Below are 16387 nucleotides of genomic sequence, written 5' to 3'. Positions count from 1 at the left end.
ATAAACCCATAAAGCCCATTTTTAGATGCCCGGTACTTGAACTTTGGTCTCATAAGTTTTAGTTACTATCTATTATGCTTATTGGTATTGATACTAGACCCTGTAGCCTCTCACTGAGAGACAGAAGTATGCTCAATTACGAAATGACATCAAAATAAATCGCTCTTAAAAATGTTTTTATACAAAAATCAATTTTTGTTGATATTTTCTTTTCTTTCAATCCCAATAGAGTTATGGGAATCAACGGCGGATATTTTCCGGCAATCTGCCAGGTATGTTTTCACATGAAGTTTCAACTGCTTTTTTTAAGCTACTGCTGCAAGTTAAGTTTGATTAAAAACTTGATTTAAATCCGCTTGAAATTTTTTTGATTTCCAGATCATTGACTTCTGCCGAAATAAATATGACAAACGGCAAAAAAAATTATGACAGAAAGAAGATATCAATTTAAATGTATTATCTATGCAAACCTCTAAAAGACGCTCATTGTAAGAGGTGCTTAATATTGTAACCTCATAAACTTAGAACTTTCCTTTTCATCTTGATCTTACGTCGTCATAATTCTTTAGATTTCCTCGATTTCCTGGTAATTTAATGCAGTAGGACTTAGAGTTAATTTCGTTTCAAAAGTGAAGTAACAGAATAAATGTGCTGTGAGCATACTATGACGGAAGCATTGAATTGCAAACAGAAATGCAAAAACGAAACATTCAAGCTTATTAAAAGTGAGTAACAGAATACAAAAGAGTTTAAAGAAATGCAAGGAGGTAATGTGTGTCCGCTCATAATCTTCTGAACCCACTCAACCACGTTTTCGACTTTTGTCCACCCAAAGAGGAAGAGATAGAAACTTTCAAAAATCACGTATTGATCGAAAATAATTGGTTTATCCATTTAACAAATCGCTTTAAAGCTCTAAGCAATATACAAATGAAGCTATAACTGCCATTAAAGAGAGTAAAAGACAACACAAACAGGAAAATCAAATAAAAACAATAACCATTACGTACGACGAAAACTCAATGTCAATCTATTCTATTGAAAAAAAAACTATGAAAAAGTCAAAATAGCATCAGATTAAATGTCAACTGTATCAAATTACTTGCATTTGACTTAAAAAGCTAAGGGAATTGTCTTTATTGGGAATAATTAAGAAATAGACAGAAAACAGAAGGGCAAAGTCCGAAAATACGTTTACACTTTTTCAGAACAATTAAGTTCAAAGACATGAAATCAATTAGCTATCAACTGAAATCGTTCAATGGCTTCAATTATACCTTCATGCAAAACCATTGAGACCTGTCATTAACAAAAGTGTCATACGACTACAAAAGGAACAAATACATGCAAAAATTAGAGGTACTTTCATTTTTGCGAGGAAACTTCAGGATTAAAACCTATTCACTAAAAATGTTGAAGATGATCAATTGCGCCTTATGTCAACGCCATTCAGGTGATGTGCGACTTTTTAGTAATTTGCCATTAATTTAAAGATGGGAAAAGACAGCAAAAGAGAACCCAATGAACCGGAAAATGTCAAAACCAGAAAACAATAACCAAAGTTTATGAAAACTCCTTATCAACGCCAAATTTATGAAAACTGGTATCAACGCCAAAAAAAAAACAATTAAGTAATAAAACAACCATTAATACTACATTATGATGCACCTGAGAATCCATTTGACCTCTCTCTCTCTCTCTCTCTGTCTCTCTCTCTCTCTCTCTCTTTTAATGACACTACGCTTAAAAATTGCAAAATACGATTGAAATCTCAAAGAATCATAATTTTCAAATTTTTGTGACATAACCGTTAGTTATCAACTGAAAAACTATGTTTCTGCTTAGCAAGACAATTTTACATGTCATTAGTGAGACTCAGTCAAAAGACTACAGCATAACACTTAATACAGGCAAAACCCAAAATTTCGCTGAAATTTTTATGCAAATGTTGTTGAAACCAAAAACCACATGTTTTTCGCTTACAATAATAGGTTTGTTCATTGGCGTCCCTTTTACCTGTAAATTTGAGCCGGTAATCGAGAATTTGAGCCCGTAATCGACAATTCGCACTACTTTTTGAACACGTTTTTCGTTTTACATTACATAAGTCACGATTTTTACGTTTGACTTCTGACTTACTTCACTCACTGCTTCAACTGAATGAATTTTGAATTATTTCACGAATTGAGTTTCGCATTGAAAAGAGCAAATCAAAGGAAATGGGATAAACCGATAAAGCCCGCTCATTGAGTCAGAGAATTAGGTTATCAAAGTTCATTAGAGTTTATGCTAGCTGACATTGGTATTAAGCTTATTAGCTATCAGTTAGAAGCTGAATTAAGTATAGTTTGGAATCTATCTAAAACTGCACGCCAAATTAGAATATCTCTTTTTTATCTGTTTCTTTTCTGATGTGCATCAAGCGCGTCAACAGCGGCTATTTTCCGGCAATCGGCCGGCTATGTTTTGAAATTCTACGCTTTGCAAGCTTCCTAATGGCACCACTCACAATTCTGTACGATGAATATATCGATCGGTGAAAATTAACAGAACAAAAAATTTGAGTACATCGCTCTCCCCCCCCCACCCCACTAAAGTGGGTCGGAACAAAAAAACTCTTTTTGGGATAACCACTGATGTTGATAGCATTGAAAGCAAGAGCTACTATGTCGAAATTTCTCGACATCGATTATGTGTCTTATAAAAGCACACAACATCTTAATTAATGTCACTCAGGAATAAAAGAAAACGCTGGCACAATTGAAAGCTTTAAAAAGGAAAATGATGTAATGAGTCATTTAAATTAATAACTAACGATTAACCTTTTTAGTTATATGCATTATTAGAAAGCTTATACATCTGTTCCTTATTATGACTATCAGACAAATCTACTACGGAAACAAAATACGGCCAAAGTCAAACATTCATTTATTTTCAAAATAGTTATTAACGTTTACGATTAGAAGCTTCATAATAAATCCTCGAAAAACTAGAACCGCAATAGGCGGGCTTAATTGATGAAAATTAGCTGCTGAACAAGAAGTGCAATTTTGAGTGTTGCGTGTTTGTTCAGACGTTGGAATCGCAATTGTCAGATGCGCGCACCTCAATGCACAACGAGAAGGTGGAACAGAGCAAGAAGCTGGCCTTTAAGGATTCCGAGATAACGAGGTTGATGCGGCAGTTGAGTAGTGCCAAAGAAGCCGAGAGTCAGGCGAGGGCGGAGGTGGACGGGGTAATTGAGAAACAACTAGAGCAGGAGAGGAGAGAGAATCGAGCAGAGTGTAACCGACTGAAAGAGAAATTAAGAGAGACAGGTGTTGGTCTTAGATCGACAATAATTTTTAGAGGCTGTTGCATACCTTTTTAAAAACTTAAGTTTAAGTGGTTCACAATTGATGTCGACAGACAGATAGTTTGATATTTTCTTATAACCGCGAAGTGACAACAAGTGACAACTATTATGTGGATTGTATAGAATGTTTTTTTCTACAAAATAATGTAATGAGTTCGTTAAAAACAAACTCCGGTGGCTAGCCTTACGCTGTAATATTGGAAATTCATTTTGAGAGTGCAATATTAGTGCTGAATCTTAACATATGATAACTGCAGTTGTTTGTTTTCCAGAAGAGGCGCTCAAAAGGGCGACGGAGCGTAGCCAGATGTTGGACAGGAGTGTTGGGTCCCTTACCTCTGGCCTGGCAATGGAGAGTATCTCGGAGTCAACAGCAGCTGCACCACCCTCGGATAATCAAGATGAAAATTCTGACGCCGATGGACTGTCAGTCGAGGAGCTCCCAGTCGGTGCTTTCCATCGGACCCCTGTCAAGTTCATCGACAAACTAAGGAGGTAAAGAAACTAATACAGTATCTATTGCTTGAGGTCTGGAGAAGTATAGACGTCTGACTAGAAATTAAGCGGTGCAATCATTTAATTCTGCCTAACTGAAACAAGTTGGCAAACAAATTTGGTGTGCCACCGCGTTTCATTTCTTATCAATTGCTCTCGAACGAAGTTTGGAGCGGTTATTGTAGTCGTGTCTTGTATGCAAAATTTTTGCATGACCGTTTTGTTCTTGAACATAATTTCGCCAGTTGTTTGAGAGCAATTCGTCTTACTTCAGTCGGTATATTTTTAGTTTTTTTTGCAAAATCTAATCAACTGCCTGTCCAGTTGTATTTTGACACATAAAGTGCTTAGCACTCATTCGAATTGAGCAGCAACGTATGGTAGCTCAAGTATGATTTTACAGTAGATTTATCTTGTTCAGGTACATAGTGGGAACTACTAATGGGTATGTTTGACTTTAAAGATTCTTCCAATAGTCTGTTCTCAACAACCACCTTCTTATAACTCTATCGACTCATGCGATTGGTTACCAATAGATTAAATCCTTTCTTCAACGGATTGTTGATAGCAGTGGAAAGTGACGCCAATCATCTGGACAGAAAGTTGGACATCAAACATTTGAACGAGAACATTTCGGATTCATTATCTAATCCTTAAGCAGCAATTAACGTACATTTGAGATTTGATCTGGGACTTCATTAACGTTTCCTTGTTTGGAATTCACTTGGATGGTTTTCGAAGTTGCCACTGTTTTCGAAAGGCATGGAAGTTCATGCAGTGTTTTTCAAGGGGAAACCGTGAGATCTTTTGTCGAATTTATTGTTGCGCAATATATTTTGAACATTTTTGGTGATGTACTTTGTACGATAAAAATATCATTATTTTAAATGAAGTAATCATCAGACTTCAAACCAATGTTGTTCCGCTCAAGTTCTTTTCACAAACTGAGCGTTACAGGTTATTGGGGGATATTGCATTTATCAAAAATCATTTGACGTTGAATCATGAATTATTCAGCTGTATATTGGATATGAAAAGTATGAAAATTGAATTGGAAACTGTTTCAGGAGCGAAGCAGAGAGGGAGCGACTTGAGAGTGAGCTCCGATTTGTGCAGTTGAGGTTAAAGGATAACCAGAGTGAGATTGTGGTTGCACTGGCCAATCTGAAGAGTTCCCTTGGCCATTTGAGGGAGAGGTACTTGGTTGCTAAGGGTGGACAAATGCCCGAAAGTGGTCGTGGTGGCGATGGAAAGGAGCAGGAGCAGATGGACGGTGCTATTACTGTAAGTTAAAGACAATTGTTGATCATTATTTCGATACCTCGTTTACTTGGCATCCTCAAGCTGGCATTCTTACAAACGTGCGTAAAAATTTATCTGCTTTCGTACAAAATCCATATTTTTACGTTACATATCGTCTGACACTTTCTGAGTAATTTTATCAACTCATTTTTATAGCTGCAAAGCTGTAAGCTGAGCGGAGCTATATTGCATTGCTCTTGGTTTTTACGACTCGAAGAGGAGTATTGAGATTCTACAGGTTTTTTAGCAGAAAGCAAGTTTGTTCATGACTTGAACTTTGACTTCTTTCTGTTCGAGCATTTACCTCCGTTTTTGATTGTTGACTTCTGTTTTCGAACATTGGACTTTAACAGTCGCTTCGTTTGTAATGTATAGTAATTAGGAACTGCTGGTAATGTTCAAGGTGAAGAGGTCATTTTGAGAGTTTTTGTTCCTATATACGTCACCCCTAATTATCTTAACTACACCGCACAACCCCCGCCTATCTACCCCCCCCCCCCACCTATCTACCGCCCCCCCAACTACCCGCCAAACTACCCCCTCCCTTCACTTAATTACCCCCAACTACCTCAGCACTACCCACCTCCCCAACCTATCTACGCACCCAGCTCCCCCCATCACCTAAAAAATTCTCGGCATTTTTAAAACACTTTAATGTGGTTTGTTGGGCTACTTTTGTTTTTTCTTTTGTCTATTTTGATGTTCTGATTTCGGTAAGGGTAGGTTAGAGATTATAATGCACGACGATTCGAGTCGTTTCCGGTATTCTACCGGCTATGTTTTTTGTTTCGTCGTCTGACGCTCTTTTTTCGTTTTACATTTTTTCACACAGCAAAGCTGAAAAATTCAAATTTTCTGAATGACTTCTTCCTCTCACTAACGGCATTTGCGCGTGACGTCATTTCTCACGCGCGTGACGACAGGTCAAAGGAACCAATATGTGCAGTAAAGGTCCTTAATAAGAGGCTTCTGCGGAATGATTTTAACAAGCTTTATTAAGTTATTGCTGAATGTTTTTACCTAGTTTTTTGAGCTGCGACAATTTTTTTTCAATTTAGATCTGTATCTGTTTCTATCTCTATTATATGCCACGCAGGTCTCTTCTTTCATAGCTATTCCGGCAATCTGCCGGCTATGATCTTACATTGGATGTGATATGAAGCCTTCTCAGATTTCAAAAAACTGAAATTTGTCTCAATTTAAATCATTGAAGTGCTTTCTGAAAACCTTCCATATCCTCACTTGGATCTTTACTGCAAAAGCAAGCATCGGCAAGCAATTCTTCGGAGGTTATAATCTAAACCTCGTCATTTGTGAGAAATCCAGATCCAATTTTAGTTGGTTTGTTTTCAGCGTTATCACCCAAAAGAGAGGGTAAAGCGAAAAATGAAATACATTTTAATTATAGCTGCGAAGCTGTAAGCTGAGCTGAGCTATATTGCGGCGCTCTTGGTTTTTACGACTCGAAGAGGAGTATTGAGATTCTACAGGTTTTTTAGCAGAAAGCAAGTTTGTTCATGACTTGAACTTTGACTTCTTTCTGTTCGAGCATTTACCTCCGTTTTTGATTGTTGACTTCTGTTTTCGAACATTGGACTTTAACAGTCGCTTCGTTTGTAATGTATAGTAATTAGGAACTGCTGGTAATGTTCAAGGTGAAGAGGTCATTTTGAGAGTTTTTGTTCCTATATACGTCACCCCTAATTATCTTAACTACACCGCACAACCCCCGCCTATCTACCCCCCCCCCACCTATCTACCGCCCCCCCCAACTACCCGCCAAACTACCCCCTCCCTTCACTTAATTACCCCCAACTACCTCAGCACTACCCACCTCCCCAACCTATCTACGCACCCAGCTCCCCCCATCACCTAAAAAATTCTCGGCATTTTTAAAACACTTTAATGTGGTTTGTTGGGCTACTTTTGTTTTTTCTTTTGTCTATTTTGATGTTCTGATTTCGGTAAGGGTAGGTTAGAGATTATAATGCACGACGATTCGAGTCGTTTCCGGTATTCTACCGGCTATGTTTTTTGTTTCGTCGTCTGACGCTCTTTTTTCGTTTTACATTTTTTCACACAGCAAAGCTGAAAAATTCAAATTTTCTGAATGACTTCTTCCTCTCACTAACGGCATTTGCGCGTGACGTCATTTCTCACGCGCGTGACGACAGGTCAAAGGAACCAATATGTGCAGTAAAGGTCCTTAATAAGAGGCTTCTGCGGAATGATTTTAACAAGCTTTATTAAGTTATTGCTGAATGTTTTTACCTAGTTTTTTGAGCTGCGACAATTTTTTTTCAATTTAGATCTGTATCTGTTTCTATCTCTATTATATGCCACGCAGGTCTATTCTTTCATAGCTTTTCCGGCAATCTGCCGGCTATGATCTTACATTGGATGTGATATGAAGCCTTCTCAGATTTCAAAAAACTGAAATTTGTCTCAATTTAAATCATTGAAGTGCTTTCTGAAAACCTTCCATATCCTCACTTGGATCTTTACTGCAAAAGCAAGCATCGGCAAGCAATTCTTCGGAGGTTATAATCTAAACCTCGTCATTTGTGAGAAATCCAGATCCAATTTTAGTTGGTTTGTTTTCAGCGTTATCACCCAAAAGAGAGGGTAAAGCGAAAAATGAAATACATTTTAATTATAGCTGCGAAGCTGTAAGCTGAGCTGAGCTATATTGCGGCGCTCTTGGTTTTTACGACTCGAAGAGGAGTATTGAGATTCTACAGGTTTTTTAGCAGAAAGCAAGTTTGTTCATGACTTGAACTTTGACTTCTTTCTGTTCGAGCATTTACCTCCGTTTTTGATTGTTGACTTCTGTTTTCGAACATTGGACTTTAACAGTCGCTTCGTTTGTAATGTATAGTAATTAGGAACTGCTGGTAATGTTCAAGGTGAAGAGGTCATTTTGAGAGTTTTTGTTCCTATATACGTCACCCCTAATTATCTTAACTACACCGCACAACCCCCGCCTATCTACCCCCCCCCCCCACCTATCTACCGCCCCCCCCAACTACCCGCCAAACTACCCCCTCCCTTCACTTAATTACCCCCAACTACCTCAGCACTACCCACCTCCCCAACCTATCTACGCACCCAGCTCCCCCCATCACCTAAAAAATTCTCGGCATTTTTAAAACACTTTAATGTGGTTTGTTGGGCTACTTTTGTTTTTTCTTTTGTCTATTTTGATGTTCTGATTTCGGTAAGGGTAGGTTAGAGATTATAATGCACGACGATTCGAGTCGTTTCCGGTATTCTACCGGCTATGTTTTTTGTTTCGTCGTCTGACGCTCTTTTTTCGTTTTACATTTTTTCACACAGCAAAGCTGAAAAATTCAAATTTTCTGAATGACTTCTTCCTCTCACTAACGGCATTTGCGCGTGACGTCATTTCTCACGCGCGTGACGACAGGTCAAAGGAACCAATATGTGCAGTAAAGGTCCTTAATAAGAGGCTTCTGCGGAATGATTTTAACAAGCTTTATTAAGTTATTGCTGAATGTTTTTACCTAGTTTTTTGAGCTGCGACAATTTTTTTTCAATTTAGATCTGTATCTGTTTCTATCTCTATTATATGCCACGCAGGTCTATTCTTTCATAGCTTTTCCGGCAATCTGCCGGCTATGATCTTACATTGGATGTGATATGAAGCCTTCTCAGATTTCAAAAAACTGAAATTTGTCTCAATTTAAATCATTGAAGTGCTTTCTGAAAACCTTCCATATCCTCACTTGGATCTTTTTTGCAAAAGCAAGCATCGGCAAGCAATTCTTCGGAGGTTATAATCTAAACCTCGTCATTTGTGAGAAATCCAGATCCAATTTTAGTTGGTTTGTTTTCAGCGTTATCACCCAAAAGAGAGGGTAAAGCGAAAAATGAAATACATTTTAATTATAGCTGCGAAGCTGTAAGCTGAGCTGAGCTATATTGCGGCGCTCTTGGTTTTTACGACTCGAAGAGAGTATTGGTTTTCCTAAGGTTTTTTTTTACCGGAAGTACTATTCGTTCAAACGGCGTTTTTGACCTGAAAACGAAAGTGAGTAAAATTGCCATGTGAACTATTTTTTTGTGAGCGAGAGAAGTATTTTGCTCATGCGCTACGTTGAGTGAATGACTTTTTGACTTTGAAAAGAGTTTTGAGAGATGGGTGCATATAGAAAATAGTTTTTAGCCGTGTTTTCGTCAATTTGGCCCAATTTTTCTTTTAATTTAAACTTTGTTTTTTTTTCTAAAAGTAAAATTTGATTGATGCCGCATGAATATGAAACGATCTGAAATCAATACCAAAATGTTTTGAGAGTCTAATAATGCGTTTCAAGTGCAAAATCGTCACATATTTTTCAATTTTTTGTCAAGTTTTGGCGTTTTAATTAATTTCTTCATTTTTGGATCTTTGAGCGGACTGTTTTATCAATAAAGTAGTAAATATGCCAACGTGGTTTTGATAATTCCCGAACTGGATGCCTCTTTTTGAAATGAGGTGTTTTTGTTCTATAAAATTGTACACATACTAATCCGATTTTGGCGGTTTTCGTCCAAGTTCTCTAAGTTTTCTGCTTGTATTTTAGTTTAATTACCATAAAATGTCTTTTGGTGCACCGTTTTGTTGCTAATTGATTTGCTTTTGGTTGTAGCTTTTTTCAAATTCGTTGGAAATTTTAACGATGTTTAGAACTTTTTTTTTAAACTGTTTCCAATTTAATTTGTAATTTTTAAGCTTGCGAATTAGTTTTTTTGTTGATATTTTTCACAATTTATGTATTCTCCACATTTTAGCATGTTTTCCTCCAATATTCTCCTGAGATCTATATTGTGATTCGCCCTGCTTTTATTAAATTGTAAATTATCGATTTGAACTAATAATTGTCTTTTTATTTTTCTAGGTTTTCTTGTTTGCAATTGAATTTATTTAATATAATATGGCACTGAGATTTTGCTAGCTTCACAATTTTGAACGACCAACTTTTCTTAGAGCTTGGATTTGATAATGTTCGTTTTTTTGCGTTTGAATGCTGTTCTGTCTCTTTAGTCTTTCATGATTAATTTTGATTTGATTAATTTTTTGGCCGTTTTCAAGGTTTATCGCGTTCATTGTGGTGTACATCGACAACTCATGTGCAAAGTTTGTTGATTTACCAGTTGATTACTGTTTTTAGGTTGTAAAATAGTGTTTCCATTGAGAGAACTTATGGATTATTTTTGTAATAAATTTAGGCCGTTTCTTGCAGTTTTCAAATTTTTCAAAACTAGAAAGTTTCGGGAGCCTAACACGGCTTGACTTTTGCTGGCCGAGCAGTTTGGTTTTTTCAAATAAGTACAAAACTTATTTCGTTTATATAGGAGTTATGTAATTTTTTATTCAGTTAGTTTATTTTATGACTGATTTTTTTCGTTTTATTAGTCACTTTAGTAGATACCAGATGATTTAAAAAGTAATTTTTTCACGAAGACGAGTCTTCGAGTCATTTCGGGATTTCTTCCGGCTATGTTTTTTGTTTCGTCTTCTGACGCTCTTTTTCGTTCTAAATTTTGTTCTGGAACATTCTGTCGCTTCTTATTCTGTCACTTTTTCACGTTTTTTTTGCTTTTCGCTTGACCTAAATTGCTCGCCGTTAGAATTTATGTCTGTTTCTAAAAGAAAATTGTTTGTAATAGGAGAGAGAATAAGGGACATGTAGCCTAGAGGTTAATGCAGCCGGTTCTTACGCCGGGGGTTTGGGGTTCGAACCTCTGCTAAGTTTTATTAAACGTAACCCCCTTTGAATAAAAGTTGGCCACGATAACTTTTTTCCAAATCGGTTTCTCTGTATTTTACGGCAGGCAAGTCTATTATTTCGCAGCTACTCCGGCAATCTGCCGGCTGTTTCGTGATTTTGGGGGAAAGTTATTTTTCCTCACTTATTGTTTAGCTGTAAGCTGAGCGGAAATATGTTGTGGTGATCTTGGTTTTTACAATTCAAGGAATTGGAATTGTATTGGGGCGCTGTTTTTTACGACTCGGAGAGGAGTATTGGTCGAGCGTCGTTTTTTGATCGATAATTTTGGTGCAGTGTATTTGAAACAGGAAGTGAAATGCGTGAAAAGAAAGGGTTATGGTCAATATGCTGAAGAGCTCAAAGAAGACAGAATGGTTTTCTGTTCATGCTATTTTTTGAGAGCGAGAAAAGTGTGAAAAACTTCTTTGTGAAGCGAGCCAAATTTTTTGGATCACGTGCGGCATCGAAGCTGCTTTTTGGCTTAAACTCCAACCTTTTCAGTCAAATATGTTTATAATGTTTACACAAACTAGTAATATTCCTTCTGAAAGCTTTTTTACCATCTGGATCAAGAAATGATCTTTAAGAATCAGTTTTGATCTATTTTTATCGTTTTGCCTTGTTGTTTGCTTTTTTAGCAGTTTGTATTCTTTGTCAAATGTATATAACATTTGTGAATTCCTGTAGTTGAAATTAGCTGTTTATACTGGTTTGGATCGGCTTTGTGTTATAATTTCTATTAATCCTGATTTGTTTTTTTTCAAGATTATCGAGGAAATTTAAGCAAAATTTGAACAAATTTTTTTGAATGTTTTGCTCATGTTGCTTCTCGTTAGTTTTTTGCTTTGTTTGGACTTATTTTTTTAGATTTTGCTCCCAAAAGTGGCATTGAAGGTCATTGAGGGTACTTTTCACTGAAATAATTAATACAATTTCATAAATTTTTCAGTTTTTCTTTGATTTTTTGTTGGTAATTAGTTTTTGCCAGGTGTTTGGCGGTTATTAAGTGCCTGAACAGAAGGAGTATTAAAGTTTGTTTGCCGAATGATTGATTGGAATTAGCATTTCACCGTTGTAGATAATTTTGTTCAAATGTTTTGTCGAATTTTTTGTCGGCATTATCCTTCATTTTTTTCCTTTGCCGTTTTTCTCTAGATGCACTATTTTCTCACCTCCTCTTTCAATTGATATTTGGTTATTGACTGAGAACTCACTCTGTCGAAAGCTTTTTGCCAGTAGATGTTTTGGTGCCACAATTCGCAATGAAATTTTTCTTTATCAGACAGTTACTTTTTCATTGTTATTTTGCCTGTTATTAATTGCTCTTGAACGAAGTTCATAGCAATTATTGTAAACGTGTGTATCTTTTTTATGCAAAATTTTTGCTTGACGTTTCAAGTGACTCTTACTCCCTTGAAAGTGCGCCGAAACTGGTACCATTTTATAATTTAAATCCTAATAGTGGTATATGTTAACCTATAATGTGGTTATTTGAAGCCCACTATTGAACGACTTAGTCCCATTTAGGCTTCCCCCCCCCCGCCTGAAGCAGGCTGCAAATGATTAGAGCTCCCACTAGTCGTTCGAGAGCTATTTTTCCTACGTTTAGTCGGTTATGTTTGTTTCAAATTGATTAGCATTATCGTTTAGGAGATTCATTGTGTTAGTTAGGGTAGTCAATCTTCTATTCCGAGTACTTTACAGATGTCTCCGGCTATGTTTCCAGAAGTCTTCCGGCTAAGATCTTCGCACGTTTTGATGATTTTTGAAGTCAAATTGGAGTGGTGATTTTGGTCACGCCGAAACAGGTAGTGGGACGAAAAATCGAGTGATTTTGCGGCGTGAAGATTTTTCGCTTTCTTTTCTGATTTTTTTCTGAAGTTCTTTAGTTGAGTAAGGAAACGGTGTATGAAAAGTGGTTTCCCGTTAGTGATTTTTTTATCACATGCTGCTTTTTGCTTTGATTTTTGCTGTTTTTTGCTGGGATTTTTTTAAAGTTTTTTTTCCAAATCAATTAATATAACATTCTTTGTCTCGTTTTTTGTTTAGTCAAAAACAAAAAAAGCATTCTTTGATTTATAGGTCATTTTTAGATCATACGTGACATAAAATGACTTCTGCACTTTAAAACTTAAGTTTAGTTGAATTAGTTTAAGGTCAGAGGAACTCGTATACTCATGTAATAAAGGCCCCTAATGAAAAGGCTTCTTCGCAATAATTTTTAACAAGTTTTAATAATTTATCGCTGAATGTTTTTTACATAGTTTTTTTTAGGGGCATCGATAAATTTTTCAACTTATATCTATCTTTTTCTATCTCTATTATATGGCACATAAGTCTATTCTTTCGCAGCTATTCCGGCAATCTGCAGGCTATGTTTTTGGAGTTTTTTGCCGTTATAACTAAAACAGTATCAGATTACCATTAACGTGTCCTCATTTTCACAAACAGTAAAAGTATTCAATATGCAAGATGTTTTCATTTGAATACAAAATATTTGACCAATTATTATATTTCCCGGAAAAGGAAAAATTTTTGCATGCTCTATTTCATTTTTTTATTTAGATTATTTCACTGATTAGCCGCTGTTTGAAATCAGTGAGCATGCATAGTGAGCGAAAGACAAAACTGGCCGGGAAAATTAAAAAAGTGTGATGCAATTTCGAAAAAGCGGTAAAAATGGGCAAAATGATGCAAATTGTTTATTTTATGAAGTAAAAACAGGGCATGGATAATTCAAAGTAGAGTCCAAAAATTGATTGAAAAAAACCTGGCGATTTTCCTCCTGACCAGAATAGAAAATTTCATTTTAATGAGCCAAAAATTAGAAAATAGCTTCACAAGTTAGGAGAAAAAAAATATTTTATTTAAATTGCAGATAATTTTGGTATCAATCAATGTCTTGAATAATAATAATAAACAATAATCAATTGTTTCCATCAGTCAATAAGTAGCTTCACAATTACCTGTACAAAAACAATCACATATTTGACTGTGGGAGAGCACTATTGGGCCGATGGCCCGTTCTCAAGAGTCTCATTCAGTTTATCTGGATGAAAGTGATTCAAAATGAAAAAAAAGAGGAAGCATTATTTTTCAAGGTTCCACTAAACCTAGCAGTAAAAACATTATTCTGGTTTTGGAACGCCTTTGAGTTGTGATATTAAAACTCATACAACAGTCTGACTATGTCCTCATTACCCAAAATATAATTATCTAGAAATTGATGACAGAAATTTGTTGTTTCGGTATTAGACATGTTTTCAATCTTTTCGATTATTTCATCATCGTAACCTAGAAGCATTCTTAAGACCTGCCTTATCCTAACAATTATTGAAAAACTGTGAAATAGATTTTTACCTAGAGTTATTTTGTTTTTAATCAACCGCTTGCTTTTTTAAGGCAGTTTTGCATTGAGAAACCCTTTGAAATTGGTGAAATTTTAAATTGTCCCCTTATGTTTTTTAGTCATTGCTTAAGTACCTCATAGGCATGTAACTCTGATGCTAAATAGATCCTACGTTTTACTCTTTCTTCGTAAGTGCTTTCAAACTTTTTTTTCGATGAAAAATTAGCCGCACGATACGTTTGACAACTTTGTCTATTTCCCTAATTGTTGTGATTGTTGTTGACCCGTATATCAAGACTCCGTATTGTACTATTGGTTGTATGTATGTTCTAAATGCTTTGATCATCTGTGATTCTCTCAAAACTTTTCTCAGTTTATAAAAGATAGAACAATTCGACAAAATTTTTGTGACCACTTGCTTTGAATGCTTTGAGAAACGTAGTTCATTATCTATCGTGATGCCCAGGTATTTGAAACTTTGTTTTTCTTCAATTTTAGTGTTTTTTATGAATGTTCTTGACACAACATTTTTTTGATTTTTCTGTACAAAAAGCATGCTTTTTGTTTTTTTCCTTGTTCAGCGTTAGTTTATTATTTATGAGCCAATCATTGACGTTATCTAGTGCTTTATCGTGATCATCGTCAATTTTTGATGCAGAACTTCTGCTCTTCACAACAGTGTCATCGGCTTATAAAATAATATTCGATTTTTTCTGGGACAAACTCAAGTCATTCATGTAGATAATAAACAAACGAGGGCCGAGAATTGAACCCTGTGGCACGCCTAGTTCTATGAGCTGCAGTTTGGACTTTTTTCTCCAATTAAGGTATATTGCATTCGATTGGACAAATACGATTTTAAAATGTTGTATATTGGACCACGTAGACCATATCTATAACATTTTTGCAGAAGAATGTTGTGATCGACAGTATCAAAAGTTTTCTTTAAGTCTAGAAAGGCGCCTTTGGTTTCTCCGCTGTTGTTGTGGAGATTTGATCTTATTTCCTCTATTAAGGTTGCAATGGCATCAACTGTGCTCTTCCCGTGCCTGAATTCGATTAAATGTAATCCGCTCAAAGACTTTCCCTATAATTGATAGCAACGAAATGGGCCTGAAATTTGATGGGTCATCTTTATTTCCATTTTTGAAGAACGGTATTACGGAGAATTTTCAAATTCTCTGGGTATTGTCCAAGTTCTATGCATCTGTTAAAAATAAGTTGTAAAGGAGCTGTTAAACAGTCAGAAACTTTTTTAATGAAAAAATAGTTCAAATTATAGCAATCAAGGCTAAATTTGTTTTTACAGTTGTTGATAGCGTACTTTACGTCATTTTCAGATATCGATTTTAGAAACATACATTGACTCTGGTTTTCTATTGTAAGGGCGCTTCTTGTTAAAAATTCCGCATTTACTTTTTTCCCAATGTTTGAGAAGAACTCGTTAAATTCTTCGAATTTATTTTGTGAGCAAAAATTTTCAGAGGACTCTGATTTGCCGGTTGAAGAACTATAAAGCTGAAAAAAAAGTTTTTCTGTTTTTACCAAATGGTTTTTAAGTAGATTTGATAAAAAGTTTGTTTTGAAAGTTTTCGTTAATTTGTGGACTTCAGTTGCCTCTGCCAGTTTCTTAGGACTACGTTTTTTCGTCGCTAAGTTTTTAACCTCATTGCCAATCCAATTTCTGTTGTTTTTTCGTTTACGATGTTTTTCAGGTAGGTGACTGTTTAATGCTTCAGTGAGCATTTCGTGAAATTTTTTGAAGGCGTTGTCTATTGATAAGAGTTCTAAACTGCAAATTGATAGCTGTGATCCTTTTCGAGTTTTTCTTTTATAATTGGATTATCTAGGTTATTCCAATTTCGGCTTTTTAGAGCCTTAAGATACTTTTCTGGACTGCCATCGAGGTCAAAGGAATCTTCTACCGTGTGATGATCTGTTATACAGGTTGATGTAACTTTTGTTTCTATCAGAAAGTTAGAAAATATTGCGTCAATGAGCGTACCTCTGCCATTTGATACCCTTGTTGGCTCATTATTGTTTGATATTCTGAGACCCTGAGACCGTTTCCGGCTAAAAGGTTTTTTAACTTTCGGGTTTTTTTCTGTTCATTAA

The 16387-nt window shown here is 35.9% G+C and overlaps 1 protein-coding gene across 2 annotated transcripts in view; it reads left to right on the top strand.

Annotated features, from left to right (window-relative positions):
• The window catches only part of LOC142339425 (uncharacterized), a 142345-nt gene that overhangs the window by 121642 nt on the left and 4316 nt on the right, over window positions 1-16387 (top strand). The window contains exons 11-14 of one of the 2 annotated variants that reach the window (XM_075389448.1): window positions 3074-3317; window positions 3628-3850; window positions 4272-4295; window positions 4918-5134. In XM_075389448.1, coding sequence (XP_075245563.1) covers window positions 3074-3317; window positions 3628-3850; window positions 4272-4295; window positions 4918-5134 — 708 coding nt within the window. The remainder of the gene's footprint in view (window positions 1-3073; window positions 3318-3627; window positions 3851-4271; window positions 4296-4917; window positions 5135-16387) is intronic. The other variant, XM_075389449.1, reaches the window with a different exon arrangement.

The sequence above is a fragment of the Convolutriloba macropyga genome, chromosome 5, assembly GCF_964194025.1.
Source record: "Convolutriloba macropyga chromosome 5, txConMacr16.3, whole genome shotgun sequence".
NCBI classification, from domain to species: domain Eukaryota; kingdom Metazoa; phylum Xenacoelomorpha; order Acoela; family Convolutidae; genus Convolutriloba; species Convolutriloba macropyga.
This window is presented reverse-complemented; position numbering and strand designations above follow the sequence as displayed.